Here is an 18,196-nt window from a genome sequence, read left to right as displayed (position 1 = left end):
CCTCCCACCCCCCATCAACCCTCAGTTTGCTCTCAGTTCTCAACAGTCTCTTATACTTTGGCTCTCTCCCACTCTAACCTCTTTTTTATTTTTTTTCCTTCCCCTCCCCCATGGGTTCCTGTTAAGTTTCTCAGGATCCACATAAGAGTGAAACCATATGGTATCTGTCTTTCTCTGTATGGCTTATTTCACTTAGCATCACACTCTCCAGTTCCATCCACGTTGCTACAAAAGGCCATATTTCACTTTTTCTCATTGCCACGTAGTATTCCATAGTGTATATAAACCACAATTTCTTTATCCATTCATCAGTTGATGGGCATTTAGGCTCTTTCCATAATTTGGCTATTGTTGAGAGTGCTGCTATGAACATTGGGGTACAAGTGCCCCTAATATATAGGATAATTTAAAATAAAACTGGAAGTGTAGTGAATTTCAAGATCAAAGGGATGATAATTGATCTTTTAATTATCAATTAAAGTGCATAAGAATGCCTGGTTTTATAAAACTGCTGCCACAGCACATCATTAATAATGATTTAGTAATAAGATTGTGCTACTTTGATGGACATCTGATTGTTTACATTTGCATTATTATAAGGTATCAATGCTTTCCTTAGCATGTTCTCTGAACATTTTATCTATTAAGGATATTAGTCCACTATTATATAGTTTACTTTTTACAAATTTTCTTTATGATGTCCTTTGTTGTATGGTTATTTAACTTTTATGTAATTAAATCTCTCTTTTCCCTTATAATTTGTTCTATGTTTTCTAGTCTCAGAAAATGTTTTCTTGTCCAAATATTTCATAAACATTCACTTCTCATTATTTTGGAGGTCAGGTGAGATATGTATGTGTGCACCCTGAACTTTGACATCTAACTGTTCAGTCATATAAATGTATTGGTAGGATTAGAAATACAGCTTACTGTTAGATGCCTCAGTAGAATTCACGTAGTCATTTTTTTGTGGATGGGATACTGTCATATTTGTCTACATATCCCCAGCACCCAGCACAGTAGGCACACAGTAAGTATTTACTGAATTAATTTGCATTGAAAAAAAATGATGAACATGTTAAACAAAGTTTCTTCTCTTCCATTTAGGCTATCCCACAGTGGAGGAAGAAGTGTAGTTACTCTGTCACCAGTAAAAATCAACTGAGTATTACATTATTCAAATCATTCCTCTACTCAGAATTTTATGCCACCTTTCCAGATTCTTCAGAATAAAGTCCAAACTCATGAACTAAAATGTAAATGGTATTATACTTTAGAACTTGGCATCCCAATGTTAAAAACAGAAAGGTGATCTTTAGCGTAGAAGTTGTAAAGTACTTTTTTTCCACAGAGAGAAAGAATACAGGAATTGAAGTCTAGACAGGTATTTCTTTTTCTGAAACTGAAATCCCTTGAAACAAATGAAAGTATCACTTTGAATATTATCCGTCTTTCTCAGCAAACTTCTAAATCTGCTTTTTTAAATTTTATTCCTGAAATGTGGTTCTTTCAAATGTTTTTAAGTCTGATTGAAACTTATGAAAGGAATTACATTTAGGTAATCTTTAACTTCTTGCAGAGTCCACTGAGTTTATGTTTTCTTTTCCCCTTCCTCAAAAATCATTTAGGCTTTATCCATTCAACATAATGAAACCTTACATCTGTATCTTGTTTTTGTTTTAAATTTCTTAAGCACTTTCACAAACATTTTCTCATATGAGTAAACTCTTACATAAAGAAGTAAAGCAAGTTGCCTACTATTAAACTGGTAGCCACTGGCAAACCTAGATTCCAGACTGGGATCTGGGGCATCCAAGTTACTAAGCTGCCATCAATACTGTCCCAAATATTTATATGTATTTTAAATCTCCATTTATCTATTTTATGTATAAATTTGATATGAACACAGTATTGTATCACTTAGGACCAACATATAACTCTTGGTGGTCTTTTACCAACTATTAACAGGAAACAGGATCATTCCCTGTTTTGAGTATGAACTGGACTTAGACCCAAAGTGGCTACCCCTGTTTTCCCCAAACCCGACCCCTAGGTTATATAGACATTCTGATATGGCAGGGAATGTGAAGCATATTGGCTCACTGCTTTTCCTTTCTTAAATTCAAGCATGAACAACTACTTCAGAATGAATGAAAACAATAGTTATGCTAAGAATTTTCCAAGATGTGCAACTTTTATGAAATGAAGACAGTTGACCACTTAAAAAGAACAGTATTTCGAATAGCATAGGTTACTACTTAATTTTTAAGACACTAATGAACATCATAGTTTCCAGAAACAAGAATAACTTTATAATAAAAATAGTTTTCATATTATAAAACCATATACATTTCAAGAAATAGTATATCATAGCCTACTCCCAGTTTTAATGTCTTTGCTTCTTTTAACAGCTATCCAGGTGGATTTAGACAAGTAACAGCTGCTCAACTTCACCAGAAGGATCCAGTAGCAGTAAGTTTATTGTATTTTTTATTTATTAATCATCTGTGGGAAGACTGGTTCAGGAACTGTTTTTCCAGTCTAGCTCCTCTTCTAATGTAGCTACCATTCAAGGCTATAAATTCTGCACTTTAACTGTATCACACAAGTTTTGATAAGCATTATTTCATTATCATTCAATTCTATATAATTACTGTTTACTATGTTTTGCATTTAGCCAGTTTTGTTGCTTTTCTTTTTAATTACTTGATACTTGCGTGATTATCTAGAATATGTTTGCTGAAAATGTCTTGGAGAGAGAGATGTATATATCTATGTATGATTATACATCCATTATATCAAAAATGCAAAGTACATTCCAATCAAAAAAAGTCTTACTGACCTTTTTTTTGTTTATTTGATTTATTGATTACCTGAAAGAGTTCTGTTCCGAACTCAATTGTGGGTTTAGTTTTCCCCTGTATTTCTGTCAGTTTTTGTTTTGTATGTTTTGAAGATTTAGTGTTAGATGAATTTAAGTTTGGAATTACATTCTTCCTAACAATTAATCATGGTACCAACAGCCATTTTTGTCTCTAATTATACTTTTTATCTCGAGGTCTTTTTGTTTTTTTAGTAAACTATATCAGCCTTCTTTTGATAGTGTTTGCCCAAGAAATCATTCTACTTTAAATCTATTTATTTATTTGTTTATTTATTTATTTTATTTATTTACTTATTTATTCTTCTGTCACAGAGGTCATATTTATTGATCGTTAACATCCTAAGCATAGTACTATGTGCTTTATATGATTTTTTTAAACATAATTTATTGTCAAGTTAGCTAATATATAGTATATACAGTGGCTCTTGGCTTCGGGGGTAGATTCCTAAGCTTCCTATGCTTACATACAATACCCAGTACTCATCCCAACAAGTGCCCTCCTCAATACCCATCACACCTGTTTTCCCCTCCCACCCCACCCCCGCCACCATCAATCCTCAGTTTGTTCTTTGTATTTAGAGTCTCTTATGGTTTGCATCCCTCTCCGTTTGGAACTATTTTTTCCCCTTCCTTTCCCCCATGGTCTTCTGTTAAGTTTCTCAAGTTCCATATATGAGTGAAAACACATGATCTCTTTCTCTGACTGACTTATTTCACTTAGCATAATACTCTCCACTTACATCCACATTGTTGCAAATGGCAAAATTTCATTCTCTCTCATTGCTTGCCAAGTAGTATTCCATTGTATGTATAAACCACAAAAATTTTCTAAGGACCTTGTTTGATCTGGAGGAAAGTAAAGATAATTGATTAATCTTACACTTCTAATAAACAAACTCAACCCGAAAGAAGGCAAGAAAGGAGATTTTATTTAATTTTTTCATCTCCTTCTTTCTTGCCTTCTTTTGGATTGAGTTTATTTATTAGAAGTCTAAGAGTAATCAGTCTTTACTTTCTTCCAGATCAAAACAAGGTCCTTAGACGATTTTTAACACCTACTGTCCCTCACACAGTCAACAATTTTTAAAACCCTCCCAATTCAACATTCTTGTTACTGTTTTATACAGTTAACTGATTTTTTATTATTTTCTTTGCTTACAAATCCTTTTCCCATAACAGTCTTCCTTTGGGATTAATTTCCTTCTTGAAATACTTCTTTTGACATTCCTATCATAACATTCTTTTAATAATAAGCTTTTTATTTTTGTCTGAAACTGTCTTTATTTTTGCTTTCTTCTTGAAAGATAGTTTTGCTTATTTAGTATGTGCAATTCTAGGATAACCATTTTTCTCTCTCACCTGTTTGAAGCTACTGTACAAGCAGATTTTAGCTTCTGTTATTGCTATTGATATGTTAGATGTCAGTTGAACTGTTTCTTTGTATGTATTCTGTCTCTTTTGCAGGGGTGGGGGGATCCTTCTGAGATCTTTCCTTTGATTTTAGTTTTCCTGTTTCTTTTCAAATCTTACTTATTTTGCTTAAGGACTGGCATCTTCAGTGCTGAAAATTTGTCAGCTCTTATGTGCTCTCTTATTCCCTTTATTCTCTATCTGTTCTTTCCCTTTGGAAATCTGATTACATTTGCAGTTGACTGTCTCATTGTACATGAATCATTAGCTCTCTTCCATATTTTATGTCTCCCTGTCTGACATTGTGCTGCATTGTCAATAATTTCTTTTTAATTTTTTTAACATTTATTTATTTTTTGAGAGAGCACAAGCAGGGGAGGGGCAGAGAGAGAGGCAGACACAGAATCCGAAGCAGCTCCAGGCTCTGAGCTGTCAGCACAGACCCTGATGCAAGGCTGTAACCCACAAACTGTGAGATCATGACCTGGGCCAAAGTCGGACACTTAACAGACTGAGCCACCTAGGCGCCCCTTGTCAATAATTTCTTAATGTTCTACTTTCTCTAATTATCTTTTTTACCTATATCTAATCCAATCAACCCTTTTATTGAGTTTCCTTTTTTTTTTTTTATGTTTATTTATTTTGAGAGAGGGAGAGAGCATGTGGGCAGGGGAGGGGCAGAGAGAGAGAGGGAGAGAGAGAATCCCAAGCAGGCTCCACACTGTCAATGCAGAGCTCAACGTGGGTGGGGCTCAATCCCACAAACCATGAGATCATGACTTGAGCCAAAATCAAGAGTTGGCTGTCTAACTGACTGAGCCACCCAACCACCCACCCCCTTTTAGTGAGTTTCTAATTTGAATTTTTTTTTTCCCATGAAGTTTTACTACTTGTTTCTTTTTCAAGTTTGCTGCTCAGTTTTGACAGTCTTTCTGTTTCTTTGTCATACTTTGGTTCCTTATATTTTTTAAGCATTGTAAACCTAATTCTTAGTGTTTATATCTGATTCTAATATTTGTGTTCTTCGTGGCTTTGCAATTTATTGTTTCTGCTCAGGACACTTGATAAAGTCATGGCCCTTGAAACTTCATCACTGAGAATTCTTTGAGACCTGTGTCTTCCAAGTGGATTTATTCACAAAAGATTGACTTAGCTTCTGGCAGATGCATGAAGCTATACCAACCTAAGACCTGTTTAGGCTATACTCTAGACTTCTGGGTTTTGATCCCAAGGGTGAATTTTAGGCCTTGAAGCCTTGTGCAGTAAGGCTCATAGTTATCTGTTTCCTATCAGGAAAGATTTGAATTTTTCAATTTCTCCACTGTACACCCTGGATGTTGGCTTTCTGTTGAAAACCTAGGTTTATGAGGAAGTCTTTGAATCTACTTCCTGACCAAAAAGAGGTAGTCCTTTGAAACCCAAACCCTGCACTAAGCTGATGCCCTCTGGGCAAATGCCAGCCTCAGGACTTTTTTTTTTTTTTTTTTTTTTGGTAGTACTTTGTCCTACTTCTGACCTCCAGTTGTTTCCATGCTTTAGAAAAGATCTTTAAAAACATATTATTAACTTCATTAACATTACTTATTATTTGAGTAATATACTAGGAGAAAGTTTTAACCTAAATATTACCTTTCAGTATTGCTAGAAGCGAAGTCTCCTGTTGCCATTTCACAATTTTATATTTCCTTCCTTTCCACTTCACAACCCAGTCTTTGAAATATACACATAAGATAGATAACATTTTCCTCATTAGGAACTATTTTAGCTTTTTACCTAAATACATTTATAAATGAACAAAGTGTGCCGTGAAGACATTCTTTTGTATTTCCCTACAATAGCGAATAAAAATAAACACGTATTGTTAGGATGCAACCATTTGTTTGGTGTAATACTGCCTACACTTTTCTTGGGGGTGAGGGAAAGGGGGACATTTTACTTCTTATCATTTATGCGTATTTTACAAAACTATGCTCAGAGATTCCTTAAGAAATATTTAATCTTCTATTTCAAGATGTGTTTTGGGGCTATTACAGATCAATAAAATATCCTATTTTGACTATATGGATTGTATATATGGTATTAAAAACTTGTAAGGGCTGCTGATAGTGTGTACTGTAGGTGCTACAATAAATTGTAGTTTTACTATTTAATAAATATTTTTAAAATTTAAGTTTCTTTGTTATTCTGGCATGCTCACTGTACACTAGGAGGCAGTAGAGTCCTACTTTTTTATAAGAATTTGGCATTTGATACCATTTGTAGAAACTGTTCCAACTTATGTTTTATAAACAAATATTAGAATACATTACAAAATGTTTGATGAAGTCCTGGAAAACAGTTCAGAATTAAATCCATTTGAATTATTACCTCATTTACATTATGTTAATTCTTTTTTTAAGTTATTAATTTTAACTTTGTGTTTTGAAAAGGAACAACTTGCTAAGGAAGAGGTCAGTTATTTTACTTCCAAATCAAGTTCTTAAGTGTCTGCCTGGAACAGTAGGTCTTCTGCCAGCAGACATAATTTGCTAATCAGTACTTGGTATATGGGCTTGTAAGAGAGTTTGTTTCATAATGCGTCCTTCTGATTATTAGTACAGCCCTGGAATATTATTTGTAAAATACATTAAATAGTACACTTAAATAGTTATTAGTAGGTTATTAAATATTTCAAAATATTGGGGCGCCTGGGTGGCTCAGTCTGTCGAGTGTCTGACTTCGGCTCAGGTCATGATCTCGTGGTTCATGAGTTCGAGCCCTGTGTTGGGCTCTGTGCTGACAGCTCAGGGCCTGGAGTCTGCTTCAGATTTTGTGTCCCCCTCTCTCTCTGCCCCATCCCTGCTTGTGCTCTGTCTCTATCTTTTAAAAATGAATAAACATTAAAAAAATTAAATATTTCAAAATATTATAATCATATATGTCATTAATTATAAACTCAAGTAAATATGTTGATTGAGCTTTTCCTTATCCCTACCATAGTTATAGTTGAAGAGTTTTTGTCCTTGTATTGTTTTCTAACATGGTTCCTTTCTTGTTTTTCCCCCCTCCTGTAGTTAGTAAAGTTATTTTGAGTGAAACAAATGGCATGTGCCCTAGTTTACAGGTTGTATGTGGAAGGTCTTGAGTATTTATTAACCTCACTTTTACTCTTTCTCACTTTTTGAATTCCTTAGAACTTATACATAAGTCTGTACAGCTATAATTGATTGATTGATTGCATGCACGTGTTGTGTTATTATTTGGGGGAGTATATTGTTTGTATGTCTTTTTCTCTCCCCTGTCAGCTTATAACCTTTCTACACTTTGTGGCTGCCTCTAATTTGGGTGTTACGGTGCATTTTTTTTTTTTTAATTTTTTTAACGTTTTATTTATTTTTGAGACAGAGAGAGACACAGCATGAACGGGGGAGGGGCAGAGAGAGAGGGAGACACAGAATCGGAAACAGGCTCCAGGCTCCAAGCCATCAGCCCAGAGCCCGACGCGGGGCTCGAACTCACGGACCGCGAGATTGTGACCTGGCTGAAGTCGGACGCTTAACCGACTGCGCCACCCAGGCGCCCCTCGGTGCATTTTTTTAATAGGGAGAGTTTTTCAAAAACCAACTTGTTAGTTCAAGTGACTACAGTTAAATTTTGTTAAGAACATGAAACCTAAATGGCATGTAACCCTACCAAAATGATAAAATTGCTGCTAGGATAATATTCAGAGGATATAATGGCTGGCTTGTCCAGATAAGGTGCTGCATAATGTTAATATTGTCAGTTTCTGTTTAAGACTTTTAAAAATTAAAAATCTTAGGGGTGCCCAGGTGGCTCAGTTGGTTAAGCATCTGACTTTGGCTCAGGTCGTGGTCTCACAGTTTATGAGTTCAAGCCCCACGTCGAGCTCTGTGCTGACAGTTCAGAGCCTGGAGCTGCTTTGGATTCTGTGTTTCCTCTTTCTCTGCCCCTCCCCCCACCTCAAAAATAAATAAACATTAATTTTTTTTATTTAAAATTGTAAAGACTAATATCTAGATCAGTGCTAATAGAAATTTCTGTCATGATGAAAATGTTCTTCTGTCTGTACTGATAAATATGGTAACCACTAGGTGCATGTGGCAGTTGACCACTTGAAATGTGGCTTGTGTGACTGAGTAACTGAATTTTTTATTGCTTTTAATTTTAACAATGTAAGTCTCTATTAAAATCTCCAGAACATAGAGTATTAACAGCACTAAATTGGAAAATGTATTAAGAGATACCACTAGCTTTTGTATGTAGTTAGGTTTTGTGGTCTGATTTGATGAGAAAATCAAAGGAATAGGAAATCTTCTTATAGGACAACCCTGTTCTATCATGTCTAATTTAGCGAATTAGCTCTAATAAGTGTCAAATTACATCCTTGGAATATGAGCACAGATGGTAAAAATTGATACAACCCTTCAGATGTCCCTATCAGCAGTTTTATGAGGACCTTGCAGTATATTTGTAGGTCCTATATACCAGCAGGCCCCCAGGAGGTTATGGAACACAGAATGACACTCTGTGGCCTTCTCTTGACAAAGTATACATCAAATCACATTCAGACCAACAATGAGGATAATCTTAAAAGGGGAAATGTAAATCATGGAAAGGTTAGTTTGCCATCTTGAAAATGGGTATGGTAGAGAGAAAGGATTTTTTGTCTTCTTGAGAAGTTACAGAGAGAAACACATTATAGATGTGATTGCTTGTACCATGTTTCTATTCTGGAAGTAAGACTGCCTGGTTTGAATTCCAGCACTGCCACTTACTAGGTATATGAAGTTGGGGGAGTTCTTTAACCTCACTAAATCTGTTTCCTCACCTGTGGAATGAGACTCAGCATCCTAAACAAGATAACATATAATGCAACTAACCACCATACACAGTAATTTTTCAGTGAATGATAACCTTACCATTGTTGTGGATTTGTGACTTAGAGTCAGTCTCATAACTGTAGGGTCAGACTAACTTTACGAATTGGAAACTTCCTGATCACCTACCTGGAGAAAACAGGAGTAAGGCCTCCCTAGGTTCTGCTCAATTCAGTATGTAACAGATTATTTGAGTCATAGGTTTTTGTATAATCTTAGAGAAAGCTTGTACAAGCTTTCTTTCTTATTCTAGCTATAATTTGCACATAGGAGATTAAAAATAATCTCGTTTTGTGCTTTTCCTTTAAAATAAATTAAGTCAAATAAAGCCTAAAGAAAATAGTAATGTACAAAATAATGATTCTTTTGCTGTTGCTGCCACATGTCTACTTAGGTCTCAATTCCTTTCATTTCACTTGAGTCTGAGCCCACTTGTTTTCATCACTATCTGAAAATGTCAGATTTTTCTTACTGAATCCTATATATGTCTGTTTTTCAGATTGTGAAACTAGCTATTTATGGCATGCTGCCAAAAAACCTTCACAGAAGAACTCTGATGCAGAGGTTGCATCTTTTCCCAGATGAGGTAAGTCAGTGGTTGTTAGTTATGATGCGTCAACAAGGAACCATGGCCAGAATACCTGTTAAATTGAGGGTACTCGTTGATTTCATCAGCTACAAAAAACGTGTGAATTTCATTTACATTTCAGGTGACTAGTAGCAAAATTTGCATGAATCGTGAACTAATAGCTTAGGTTTGGTTGCTAATTTATTTTCCTTGGTTTAATTTTAGAATACTTGTTCCTATTCAAAATGTATTCGGTTAAAAATGTACTTGAAAAAAAACATTTTCATTTATCACTGTTAAACTATTTTAAGTACTTGAGCTTTTCTGTTCAGTATACTGTAATGAAACACTAGAAGTTCTATAATAAAATATTTGAGTCCAAGCTCTGGAATCAGGTATCTGGATTAGAATTCATGATCACCATTTACTGATGTCATTATCTGTTTTCTCATCAGTATAATGGAAATAATGGTACCTACTTGCTAAGGTTGTGATAAGAGTTAAATGAGATAACATTTGTGGAATGCTTAGAACAGGGCCTGACACAGTAAGTGCTATTTGCTGTCATTACCATGGTTGTGATTGTTGTCCTTAGGGTTCCTACTAGAGGAATAATGTGGAAATGAATTCCAGACTATCAAGTTAATATCAGTGATTTAAATCACTGTGTGCTCTATTTACTTAGCTTAAGCAATGCATGAGTAAATTATTCGTGCTTTTATCAAAATGGTTAATGTATTACTTTTGCTTTGCATGAATGAGTAGAATTTTCCAGTATTCACTTTACCTCTGAAGTAACAAGTATGGGAGTAGTGTCATCATCTAAGGATAAATGACCTTCATGAAAGCACAGTTTTAAAACTCCTAGTTCTTTTTTTTAATTTATTTTTTTCTTATTTGAGAGAAAGAGCACATGCGAGCCAGGGAGAGGGGCAGAGAGGGAGGGGGAGGGGAGAGAGAGAGAGAGAGAGAGAGAGAGAGAGAGAGAGAGAGAATGAGAATCTCAAGCACTCAAGCAGGTTCCACATTCTTCATGGAGCCTGACTGAGGACTCAACCCCATGACCCTGGGATCATGACCTGAGCTGAAATCAAGAGTCAGCTGCTAACTGACTGAGCCAACCAGGCCCCCCTAAAACTCCGATTTCTGATTGTACTCTCCCATTTTTTTTAGAAACCATAATTTCTAAAAAAACAAAAAATGATAATGTAGATATAAAATCTTAGTTATTAGGCAGTCAAGTTTGAATGTGGATGTTTTAAGTATTCATGGTAGTTCAACTACAACAAATTACTTAAATAATTTCAGACTATAAAATTAATGAGTCCACTTCCCCCCCCAAAAAAAATTGTCAAATATTCAGAAGCTTGCTACACAGTTTGTTGTCCAGGCCATAGGGAAGTAGGCACTCAGATTGCTAGGAGTACAAAATGGTGCAACTCATAAGGAATCAGAGAATTAGATAACGTTACACAGAATACATACATAAGGAAAGTCAGGCTTAATCCAGCATTCTATTTTCTCTGAAGATACACAAAATTATTGTTTCACATTATTTATAATAGTACAATAATAGAAACTAGTATTTATTCAGAGGAAATTGGATAAACTATGTTATATCCATTTAGTCGGGTACTATGCAGTTATAAAAAAAGAACGCCAAATATTCTTATGATTTGATAACTAATGCTTTCTAGGATATATTGGTAAGTGAAAAAATATAGATAGCATACTACCTTTTGTCTGCATATACACATACATATGTTTACACACACATACATACTATAACTGCTGCTTACTATACAAAGAAACACAGGAAGAATAATTGAGAAAATAAAGATGGCTACTTACTGAAGCATGGGCACAAAAGGACAAAAGGAATAGGGAAGAGAATAAGGTTTTTGGAGTATGCCTTAAAGATTATTTATTTTTTTATTTTAACTTTGTTATCATGTTAAGATTTTATTCAAAAATAAAATGACAGCAGTAGTAGAAGTAAGCACAACTAGTGCCCAGATCTTGTTTTCTGAGTGCTATTTCTGACTAAAAAGAACCTGGTTCACCTTGGAGAAATGGTTGGTTCTAGGTCTGGAGCAGAGAAAGACCAAAGTTATTATGGAGTACACACATGCACACGCAATTATTATTATCTTCATTGTTTATACTGGAAAAATAATAAGTCACAGAAAGTAAGGCAGTGCTCAAAACGGATGGGGAAATATCAAGAGAACATAGGAGGCATTTTGAATTGGTGCCCACTGACCAAGTATGGGACTGTGTGATGTGAGCCTCAAAATGAATGGTTAAAATAATGGATTACGTTGAATAGAAAACAAAAATCTAGGGGCACATGGGTGGCTCAGTCGGTTGGGTGTCTGACTTCAGCTCGGGTCATGATCTCACGGTTCATGGGTTTGAGCCCCACGTTGGGCTCTGTGCTGACAGCTCAGAGCCTGGAGCCTTCTTTGGATTCTGGGTCTCCCTCTCTCTCTGCACTTCCCCCTCTCATGCTCTACCTCTCTCTCCTTCAAAAATAAATAAGCATTAAAAAAAAAGAAAAAGGAAAGGAAACAAAAATCTATGAGCCCATGGTGATAGTCCAAAAATCATTTTTAATTGTTATAATTTCCCTTTTCCTTTCTGGAGAAGAAAAAGCTTTTCTTTAGAGAAGAACGTCACCTAAAAAATGTAGAAATAATGCCGAATTAGAAAAGCTACCATTGGGGCGCCTGGGTGGCGCAGTCGGTTAAGCGTCCGGCTTCAGCCAGGTCACCATCTCGCGGTCCGTGAGTTCGAGCCCCGCGTCAGGCTCTGGGCTGATGGCTCAGAGCCTGGAGCCTGTTTCCGATTCTATGTCTCCCTCTCTCTGCCCCTCCCCTGTTCATGCTCTGTCTCTCTCTGTCCCAAAAATAAATAAACGTTGAAAAAAAAAAATTAAAAAAAAAAAAGAAAAGCTACCATTATCAGCATATTCTATAGTCACTGGGTAAAAGATTATTGTACAACAAGATATTCACACAATGTCAGAACATCAGGCCATAGAGTACTTACTGTTTGAAAGGAGAAAGATACTTTTTTATGTTAAAGATACCTGGTGGACACCAACCATAACCAAGAGATCAAACATTAACATTAACATGGAACAGACCAACATCATGTACTTCCTGCTTTGAATGAAGCACTGAAGACCCAACACAGACTATTTAGCGTTCTGCCAAAAATGTTTAACCTAAGTCTAATCATGAGGAAACAATCCTACAAATCCAAATAAAAGGACATTCTACAACATAATTGGCCTGAACTCTTCAAAAGTATTAATTTCATGAAAGAAAAAGCAGGGATAGTCTTTGTATTAAAAGAGACTAGGCTGAAGAATTTATTATGTGTGTTCAACAACATAGTAACAGCATAAATAACTAAGTGTAGCATGTGACCCTTGACTGGATTTTACTCTGAAAAAAAGATATATAAAACAATATTTGATCAGTTTGGGAGGTTTGGATACACACTTGTATTATTAGGTAGGAAATATTTCATCAATATTAATTTTCCTAAACATGAATTTGTAATGTGATATAGGAGACAATCCTTAAATTTAGGAAATAGACAATGAAATATTTAGGGGTGAAATATTTGCAGATTGCTCTCAAATGGTTCAGCCAAAAAGAAAAGTTGTGTATGTGTGTTTGTATATAGTGAAAAGGAGGAAAGCAAACATGTCCTATTTTGACAATTGGTGAATTTAGGTGAAGGTTAGAGAAGTGTTCACTGTATTCTCACAACTTTTCTATAGATGTGAAATTTCTTTAAAAACTGAAAAAAGTAATAAGGCAAATATTATCACCTTACCCCCTGTTTATTCCACTCATTCGTTTCCTTATTCCTCATTTAGGTTAATCTTTCAGTCTGTATAGAGAACTCTTAAATCTTGAACACATCAGTCATCATGGCTGGGTTACCTTCTGTGTGTACGGATTAAAGGAGGGACTTTCCTCTCGTCCAGATTTCGTGTGTAATGCCTGATCAACAACTTTCACTCCTCGTTTTGCACTGTTTCAATGCATTCTTTCAGTAAACTGTTCAAATAATGGGGAAAGTTTGTAAGTTCATTTTAGTCAAAATTCTCTTCAATTCAGCAAACATTTACTAACCCACTATGTTCCACACCCTCTGCTGTGTAAGCACTTGGCAACTTTTGAAATTGTCTTTGCAAATAATATAGGGATTTTTTTAATGGAGTGTGAAATACTCATAAATTTTTATAAATATCAAACTGGCAAGTAGACTTTTTCAGGAAGTGAAAAATTAGAGCAGTGTAATATGTCCAGGCATCCTTTGCTTACCAGTGCCATGTAATTAAACTTAGGGACTTGAATACACTGGGGAAGGGATGTTAAATATTTTTACAATGCTTCTCAATGAACAAACACATTGTCAGTAGTATTTGTTGTATTTTGTATACATTGATAGTGACTTACCCTATACAAACCATAACTTTAAAAAGCCAACTTAAGTTTTTTTTAATATTATAAAAATTATGCCATATTAGGTTTTAGAACAAGTTTATAATGCCATAGAGCTCTGTGATTCTTTGAAGCTGTTTCAAAATTGTATTTTGATTCTTAAGACATTGAATAGGAAACAGTAACTATTTTGATGCCGTGTCCTTGCCCACATTTGATTCCCAATTATGATATGCTCTTTGCAGAGAATTATACTTTATAGTAATCTTTTTTTAAGAAATGTTTTCGGGGAGCCTGGGTGGCTCAGTCGGTTGAGCGGCCGACTTCGGCTCAGGTCATGATCTCGCGGTCTGTGAGTTCGAGCCCCGCATCAGGCTCTGTGCTGACAGCTCAGAGCCTGGAGCCTGTTTCAGATTCTGTGTCTCCCTCTCTCTGACCCTCCACCGTTCATGCTCTGTCTCTCTCTGTCTCAAAAATAAATAAACGTTAAAAAAAATTAAAAAGAAATGTTTAGGAACATGCTATTATGGAAAAAGGGAAATATATTTACTATCCCTGAAGAAATACTCATAGGACAATTTTCATATTGATATCCAACCATTATTTAAGTAGAGTCTCCAAAATTAACCTAGCCATCCACACTCACAAGACAATTCCCTTCCCCTATTTCTGTATCATGAGCACAATATAAATGTAAGTTCTTTTGGTTACTCATGCTCCTTATTTTATCATTTCCTTTATTTTGTTCAATTTCTGTTTTTCTTTCAAAATACAACTTCAAAGCCATGGATGGGTGTGTGTGAAGGGCTGAAGCATCAGAAGTGGCCTTGGAGTGAGGACATGGGTTTGAGGAATGACCTTTTGAAATTGTAAGCCTTTGGAGGCCATCATCTTTTTACTTTCTCTTTTATTTTTTTTTTAATGTTTTACTTATTTTTGAGAGAAAGAGAGAGACAGAGTGTGAATGGGGGAGGGGCAGAGAGGGAAACACAGAATCCAAAGAGGGCTCCAGGCTCTGAGCTGTCAGCACAGAGCCCAACACAGGGCTCGAACTCACGAACCACAAGATCGTGACCTGAGCTGAAAGTTGGGACACTTAACTGACTGAGCCACCCAGGCGCCCATCTTTTTATTTTCTTTTATATTCTGAGCACCTAGCACAACTTCTGGTTCATAGAAGGAGTTCAGTAAATGTTTTTTGGCTAAATGACTCAAAGATCCAGCAGACTTTCATTTTCCAAAGTTTTTTTCTGTCAACAACATGGAGTGTGAACTTAAAGGTTGTGGCACTGGAAGCCACAGACCCAGTGCATTCACTCATCAGGTGAAAAATCGTGGGAATCAGCCAAGGCAGTGCCTTTTTTCAGTTAAAAGGAGGGAAATAAATGAAATGGTTTAAAAGAAATAGATAGGACTTAGTGACTCGATAGTCCTTAAAACTGAAGATGTCTAATTTGTCATGAGAAATAGGTTTGTCAAGATTAAAATATAAGGTACATTATTATAATGAGATTACTTTTATCATTAATGTACTTCTCGGGGATTTTCATGGTGTTTTAAAGATGATACTGTTTTCTTCATTGTAAATATTTTTTGTTTGTTTTTTAATACTTCCTAAGTATTACTAATTTGTTAGTAAGGGATATATTTTAAGAAACGTAAACCTAAATTGTATTTAACCTAGGATATACCAGAAGATATTCGTGAGAATTTAGTCGAGGAGCTTCCTCAGCCACGGAAAGTGCCCCGACGCCTCGATGAGTACACAAAGGAAGAAATCGAGGCTTTCCCAAGAGTGTGGTCTCCGTAAGTCTTCTCTCTTTCCTGTCTTTGTTTCTGTTTCTCTATTTTTTTAAGCTGAGTTTAGTATCCCCTGTTTCCTTAACCAAATGACAAGATCCTTGAGGGTGGGAAGAGTAAACTTTTATTTTTTACTCCCTCGGATACTCTTTGCATCTTCTACAGCAAATAAACTCTACATGTAGATGTTAGAACCAAAAGTCTCGAAGTCTTTAAACCTTGCCCAGTACTTGCAGGGGTGTTCATAGGTGCCTATGATTGCTAGATACTTTGTTTGGGATGGCATTACTTGGATCGACTGTAGTCTCTTGGAATGATGAATGAATTGTCGTTTCTTAAAACAAAGTGATTCTTCATTTTCCAGATTGCTTCACTAACCTGAGAATATCATCTAATGCAAAGTCGTTAATTCTGGATAATTTTTTTTTTAATTTTTTTTTTCAACGTTTTTTATTTATTTTGGGGACAGAGAGAGACAGAGCATGAACGGGGGAGGGGCAGAGAGAGGGAGACACAGAATCGGAAACAGGCTCCAGGCTCCGAGCCATCAGCCCAGAGCCTGATGCGGGGTTCGAACTCACGGACCGCGAGATCGTGACCTGGCTGAAGTCGGACGCTTAACCGACTGCGCCACCCAGGCGCCCCTAATTCTGGATAATTAATAGCCTTGATCCAAATAGAAAAACAAAATAATAAAACACTTTTTGGTATCCTCTACACAATTTCCTCTCTCTATGGTCCGGAAAGCTGCTGAGTTTTGACATACTATTTCCCATCTGATTGTTTCCAGGTTTCCTTATCTGGCCTTCCAGGCTGTCCGTGACCTGGCTCCTCTCTGTCTCTGAAGCTTACGTTCTTCCCACTTCATTAGTCTAATAATAGCAGCTTGTTTAAGATTGTCACCCTTTTCATGCAATTTAATTCTTTCTTGCTTTTGTTCTATTACTTTGCCTGAAACAACATGCCCCTCGCCTCATCCTCTGCAATAACCCTAACTCATTCTTTCGACCTTAGTTCAGATATCACCACCAATAAGAAGTCTTGCCTAAACATCAAGACCAGACTATGTGCTCAGCCATCTTCTGCCATATTACCTGCTGTGTAACTCTGTCATTACCACACTTAGCTCTTCAAGAGCAAGGGCTGTGTCTTGTTCGTCATTGCCTCCCCAGTGCGTAGAATAGTACTTCATATAATGAAGTCTTGGGGACATTTACAGAATATATACAGTAGGTCTAAAAGAGAACCACACATCCTTATTGCTCGACCTACACAAGACAGCTCATCTTCCCACAGATACTACCCTCTGTGCTCTGAAAATTCATATCCCTTTATTGGCTCTTTACTCAGATAGGTTTGTGAAATATAGGTGAAATCACATACTTGTGAAAATATAAGCCTTCCCAGGATTGTCAGTATGCACAGCAATCTAATCTTGGACTCTGTTGTTATTACATGTATATAATCTTCAGAGTCTTTCCACACAGAAGTCTTTAGGATATTCTGTTTGAATCTTTTTAACTTTACTGACTTGTATCAAGGTACTCCTTTACTAAATCTGCAGATAAACAAAATAATGTAATTATTAGTGACATTTATTATAGTAACTATTTATTGGACACTTTACCAATTGCCCAACACTGTGCTAGGTATTTTGCGTGCATTGCATTTAATTCTCTCCACAGGCCTATAACATAGATACATTATTCCTATTTTTAAGTGTAAGGCAACGGTCATCAGGTTTGTATATAGCCTGCATTTGAACCCAACTGTGTCTGATTGCAAAACCTATTTTCTTTCCATAGAAGCAAACTGCTTCATTAATTTAATTTCTCAACAAATAATATTTCAGCTACCTCTTCTGTATAAGATACCGTCATGGGCACTAAGACACATGGAGAAACAGCATTAAAACAATTATTTAATTCAGGTGCACAAACTTCTACCAAGTTTATGCTATGTGCCAGACCTTTTGATACATGTCTAGGTATACAGATGGTGAAGCATTTAAATATAACCTCCTCCATAAGTCCTTCCTACACTCCTTAAACTGGATTAGCCCCCTTTAATAGGGTCTTATTGTACACTTCCTTTTCATTTACTGCATTTATTCTAATGTAACAAAATATCAGGGTGATTTTTTTTGTTGACTGTCTTCCTGTAACTAGACTCCGTGAGGGAACTGCATGTTGTC

The 18,196-nt window shown here is 36.0% G+C and overlaps 1 protein-coding gene across 3 annotated transcripts in view; it reads left to right on the top strand.

Annotated features, from left to right (window-relative positions):
- The window catches only part of MRPL13 (mitochondrial ribosomal protein L13), a 50,533-nt gene that overhangs the window by 18,905 nt on the left and 13,432 nt on the right, over nucleotides 1–18,196 (top strand). Inside the window, exons 4-7 of one of the 3 annotated variants that reach the window (XM_040494332.1) lie at nucleotides 2,412–2,472; nucleotides 9,671–9,757; nucleotides 15,887–16,008; nucleotides 16,793–17,277. In XM_040494332.1, the coding sequence (XP_040350266.1) occupies nucleotides 2,412–2,472; nucleotides 9,671–9,757; nucleotides 15,887–16,008; nucleotides 16,793–16,847 (325 nt within the window). In that variant the 3' untranslated portion in view covers nucleotides 16,848–17,277. Of the gene's footprint in view, nucleotides 1–2,411; nucleotides 2,473–9,670; nucleotides 9,758–15,886; nucleotides 16,009–16,792; nucleotides 17,278–18,196 lie in introns of those variants that run through there. The other 2 variants (XM_040494334.1, XM_040494333.1) reach the window with 2 other exon arrangements.

This window comes from Herpailurus yagouaroundi, unplaced genomic scaffold (assembly GCF_014898765.1).
Source record: "Herpailurus yagouaroundi ecotype Mexico unplaced genomic scaffold, PumYag 186, whole genome shotgun sequence".
In the NCBI taxonomy this organism is placed as follows: Eukaryota; Metazoa; Chordata; class Mammalia; order Carnivora; family Felidae; genus Herpailurus; species Herpailurus yagouaroundi.
Note: the sequence above shows the minus strand (reverse complement) of the source record. Positions and strands in the feature narration are given on the sequence as shown.